Source organism: Vigna radiata, chromosome 2, assembly GCF_000741045.1.
Source record: "Vigna radiata var. radiata cultivar VC1973A chromosome 2, Vradiata_ver6, whole genome shotgun sequence".
Lineage (NCBI taxonomy): Eukaryota > Viridiplantae > Streptophyta > Magnoliopsida > Fabales > Fabaceae > Vigna > Vigna radiata.
The window spans coordinates 13,868,919-13,874,507 of NC_028352.1; the positions used below are offsets into that span (position 1 = coordinate 13,868,919).

The 5,589-nt window shown below is 44.5% G+C and overlaps 1 protein-coding gene across 1 annotated transcript; it reads right to left on the bottom strand.

The window, feature by feature from the left end:
* Positions 1 to 3,087: 3,087 nt before the first annotated feature.
* Positions 3,088 to 5,589, bottom strand: LOC106780663. Its single transcript, XM_014668965.1, has 3 exons — positions 5,404 to 5,589; positions 4,354 to 5,289; positions 3,088 to 4,233 (listed from the first exon to the last, which is right to left on the bottom strand). The coding sequence occupies exons 1-3, from the start codon at positions 5,587 to 5,589 to the stop codon at positions 3,088 to 3,090; spliced, it is 2,268 nt and encodes a 755-aa protein (XP_014524451.1).

Consider the following 5,589-nt stretch of genomic DNA (forward strand, 5'->3'; position numbering starts at 1 on the left):
ATAGTAAGCTCCTTATTCCCCTTCCCCGATAGGTATCACCTTATTCACCAATAAGAATAACAACATAAGAAAATGAGTAATTTGATCAAAAGGATTGTACCGAACGGATCATAAATATAACTTATGAGTTTATTCATAAAATTTTGCAAATAGCATGGACAGGTGAGTATATAGGACCACCTCGCCTTATTCCCCATACACAACGAATAGAATTATGAATCAACTAAAGTAAAACTTCAAATGAGATGCGTTCCAAGTGTTCGGTATAGTGTCGCCCGTTAAGTGTTCCAAGCGATAAGCTCCGTTGTTCAAGTCTTCTTTCACCCTGAACAGTCCATCCCAGTTCGCTGCTAGTTTCCCTTCAGTAGGAGCTTTCCTTGCATCTGCTGTCTTACGCCAGACCAGATCCCCTTCCATGAATCGTCGGGGTCTCACCTTAGTATTATATCTTCGGGCTACCAACCTCTTGTATGCTTCATTTTTGATAGCCGCTACATGACGTCGTTCGTCTATCACATCCAAATTACTTCTAAGCTGTTCATTATTGACCATCATATCTGACAATTGTCTTCTTACGGTCGGTTCCCCAACCTCCACAGGTAGCATAGCGTCTGTTCCATAGGTCAGATTGAACGGCGACTCTCCCGTTGAACCATGTGGGGAACAACGGTAACCCCACAAAACGTGATCGATCTCGTCTACCCAACCTCCTTTAGCTTCTCCTAAGCGCTTCTTGAGTTCATTAACTATGATTTTGTTTGCTGCTTCAGCTTGACCATTCGTTTGGGGATGTTCCACCGAACTTGTGATGCTTGTGATGCCTAACTCCTTATAAAAGCTTTGTAATCGCTTGTCTATGAATTGTCTTCCATTGTCTGTTATTATCGTCTTCGGTAGGCCGAATCTACATATGAGATGCCATATAAATCGTTTAACCTGTGCGGTGGAAATTCTAGCCAGTGGTTCAGCCTCGACCCATTTGGTAAAGTAATCTACAGCAACCAGGAGAAACTTCTTTTGAGATCGACCGAGCGGGAATGGTCCCACTATATCCATACCCCACTGAGCGAACGGCCAAGGGGCAAATATGTTGTGTAACTCTGACGCCGGGGCATGAAAAACGTTACCGTGCTTCTGGCATGATACGCACTTTTGTGAGAAAGATAAACAATCCTGTTCCAATGTAGGCCAAAAGAATCCAGCCCTCAGAACACATGCTTTCAGTGCTCGCCCCCCTGTATGTCTGCCACATATACCATGATGTAACTCACGCAAGACGTAATTTGCTTCTTCCATGGATAAGCATTTCATGATCGGTGTAACATACCCTCTGCGATATAAATCTTCCCCGATCAGGCAATATCTGGATATTTTCTTTGTTTCTTCAGCCTACAAATTATGCCCTTCGTCCTATCGTCGTATAAGTTGGATGATTTCATCTTTCCAACAAGTCTGTTTGTTCGAATTGGTGGGGAAAGAGATGGCATAGCAGCCTATGGTCGGTTCGGATAATACCTGTCGGATGACTGAATTTAAAACCCCTTTTTCTTTTTCGTTAGCCAATTTGGACAACCGGTCGGCGCGAGTGTTCTGCTCTCGTGGTACATGGGTGATTATAAATTCACCAAAATGTGTTTGTAACTGCTTTGCTTTATGGAAATATCGCAATTAATAATCGTCTTTGACTTGGTAACTACCGTTCATGTGCCCCTCCACCACCTGTGAATCGGTATAGCATGCCAAATTGTCTGCGCCAACATCCCGAGCGAGTTCCATTCCCGCAATCAGTGCCTCGTATTCAGCTTGATTGTTGCTTGCCTTGAATTTAAAGATGATAGATTGTTCAATAATCATATCTTTCGGCCCTACTAACATTATTCCCGCTCCTCCTCCAGCTTTGCACGCTGATCCATCCACATAAAGTTTCCAGGCATGTGTAAGCATTGTGTATGGTAACTCCACTGCAAATTCGGCTAAGTGTTGTCCCTTTACCGAACCTCTTGGTTCATACTGTAACCCAAACTCGGACAGCTCAACTGACCACCCTATCATCCTTCCTGCTAAATCCGGTTTGCGTAAGATTTTAACTATTGGGTAGTCTGTTCGGACTATCACTTGATATCCTTGAAAATAAGGCCGAAGACGATGGGCGGCATATAAAAGAGATAAGGCTACCTTCTCCAATTTTTGATATCGAACTTCCGTTTCTTTCAGACTTCGACTAACAAAGTAAACCAACTTGAACTAAGGCTCTTCTTGGATCAGAGCTGCACTAATGGCAGTATCAGTTACTGCCAGGAAGATATGCAACGCATGACCGGGATCTGGTCTTCCCATGATAGGTGGGACAGTTAGGATTTCTTTAACTCCCTTGAACGCTTCTTCACATTCCTCATTCCACCCTTCAGAGGTGCTCTTTCTCATGAGCTTCAAAATGGGTTTAATCTTCTCGGCTAGTTTTGGGATGAATCGCGATAGGGATGTCAACCGACCAACTAGACGTTGTATTTCTTTTAAACTGTTCGGGCTTCGCATTTCCAGAATAGCCTTGCATTTGTCGGGATTCACTTCTATTCCTCTAGCAGTCAGCATGAACCCCAAAAATCTTCCCGCGTTAACCCTGAACGTGCATTTTGCAGGATTCAAACTTATCCCATATTTTCTAACTTGTCCCAGTACCTCCTCTAGATCTTTGACGTGGTCTTCCAAAGAATGGCTACGTATAACCATGTCATCGACGTATACCTCCATACACCGTCCTATCTGATTCTCAAACACTTTATCCATAAGCCTCTGATAGGTTGCTCCAGAATTCTTTAGACCAAACGACATTACATTATAGCAATATGTACCTCGTTCGGTAATGAAGGCAATTTTTTCTCTGTCGGGAGAGTGCATCGGTATCTGATTGTACCCCGAATAGGCGTCCAAAAAGCTTAATACTTTATAGCCAGATACCCCATCAACCAAACCATCAATGCTAGGAAGAGGATAGGTGTCTTTTGGGCAGGCTTTATTCAGATCAGTGAAGTCTGTACACATCCTCCATTTACCACTAGATTTCTTGACCAGAACTACATTGGCCAACTAGGTAGTATATTTCACTTCACGAATGAATCCCGCATCTAACAACTTTCGTACCTCTTCGTCTACTGCCTGTCTCTTTTCTGGTCCTAATCTTCTTTTCTTTTGTGCGACCGGTCGAGCATCACGAAATATTGACAGCTTATGAGAAATAATATCAGGGTGTATTCCCGGCATATCAGATGGTACCCATGCAAATAGATCCTTATTCTCGAACAATATTCTGCCCACTGCCTTCGCCTGGTCTTCACTCAAGCTCTTCCCAATCGATGTGTGCCTGTCCGGTTCGTTTCCTAGGCTGATCGGTTGGGTTTCACCAATAGGCTCCAACCGGTCATCCGTGTTTAACCTTGGGTCTAAATCAGCCACCACTATCACCGATCGATCTTCCGATTTCGTGTGAAGTCGTTGTCTTACTTTGAGCCCAGCCGCGTAACATTCCCTTGCCATCTTTTGATTAGCACGGACGGTACACACCTTTCCCCGATCATCCGGATATTTCAATACCAAATGTGGCGTTGATACAATCGCACCAAATGCATTCAAGCAAGGTCGTCCTAAAAGTGCATTGTATGATGTATCTGCCTCTACCAATAAGAAACGAACTTGAAGCTCCTTTGCATCTTTTTCTAGTCCCAGGCTGACTTTGAGTTCTACATACCCCCTGGTATCTACCCGTTCTCCTGCAAAGCCTACAATTTGCTCATGAAAAGGTTGAATGGCCCCTTCCGGTATATCCATTTGTTCGAATGTTTTCCAATATAAGATATTGGCTGAGCTCCCTTGGTCAATTAACACCTTTCCCACTTGATATCGAGCGATCATAGCAACTATCACCATCGGGTCATCCTGATCGGGGTCTGAGGCATTAAAGTCTTCATTTGAAAAGGAGATCACAGGCATAGATCTCCGTTCGGCTCCTACTTGGTTTACATGATATAAACTTCGTAAATGTCTCTTACGGGCAGATATCGATGGGCCCCCTCCTGCGAACCCACCAGAAATGGTGTTTATGACGCCCCTTGTCACTCTTTCCCTACTCCGGCTTCTACTTCTACTCCGATCGTGTCTACTTTTGGTCTTTTGGTGAGTTGTGGTGATCGGTATCAACGTCTGACGGCGTTGCACGAATTTTTGTAAATGTCCGGCCTGAATCAAATTTTCCAACTTGTCTTTCAAAGTATTACAATCCTCTGTAGTGTGTCCTCTGTTTTGATGATATTTACAATACTTATTCTGATTAGCTCCTAAAGGTGTAGGAGCTCAGACCACTTTTAACAAATAAGCTCTCAAAGCCTCTTCCATCACTCTGGCACGAGGAGCATTGAGAGGTGTGTGATGCACATTCTGCAATATCCTTGGTGGATCTACCCTTCTAAGCCCGACCGGTCGTTCATCTCTTCTTTGCATCCCCCTACTCGTTCCGTCTTTCCTCATTTGTTCTCTCGGTTCATTGTCATGGCCTTTATAATGAGCTCTTCCTTCTTCGATTCGAATAAAACTTGCTAATTTGTGCTGCAAGTCGGCCATGCTTTGCGGTTCTTCTGCGTATAGGTAATCCACAAACGGTCTGGGCCTTAAAGCGGTAGTTAAGGCGCTGACTATCAATCTTTGATCAACATTCCGTACCTGTCGGGCCGTTCGATTAAACCTTTCCATGAATCCTTTGAGCGTCTCCTCTCTTCCTTGCCTAATTCTCATCAAGGCCGTGTACGTCATCCCAGGTGTTTTATTTGATATATATTGTTGGTTGAATAGCCTTCTAAGAGTGGCAAAAGAATCTATCGTTCGGGGTGCCAACGAGTGAAACCAATCTAGAGCCTCTCCTTTCAATGATAAAGAAAAGACTCTGCACCATACCGTTTCATCCGAAGAATACACTGCCATGGCGTCAATGAAGGATCTGAGGTGTTTAATAGGATCCGTTGAACCCCCATACCGTTCCATTATAGGCAACACCTTGTTTTCTGGCATGCCCGTTCGCATTACACGTGCTGTGAATGGATGCAGGCCTTCTGCTTGATCAGGCACCTCAATTTCCCGATCGGCAATAGTTGGAACCCGTTCGCCGGACACATTTCGATGACCATCGTTGCGGCCATTGAAATTGGCTCCACTATTTTCATCCGCCACACCGTTCCTTTGACCTACGTTCGGACCATTCTCCCCACCTCCATGCCTGTTCTGTTCGTTTTCATTTCCATCCTGCTCCCCTCTATCTCACACATTTATCCTTCTACCGCCTCCTCTTTCATGTTCACCTTGTCCATCCACTCTCCTCCCGCTAATATTGACCTGGAGGTTATTATTTCTTCTCACCCCCTCTCTCCTAGTGGCCTGATGACCACTCTCCTCACTTTCAATATTCACCGTTTCTAACTGAACGGAATGAGTAGGTAACCTGTTCTGAACTCGTTCAGCCCGCATCGCAGCTATTTCGGCCCTCATTTCTTGCATTTGACGCTGCATTTCTTGAAGTAGCTGTAGTGAAAGGTCTCCTGCCAT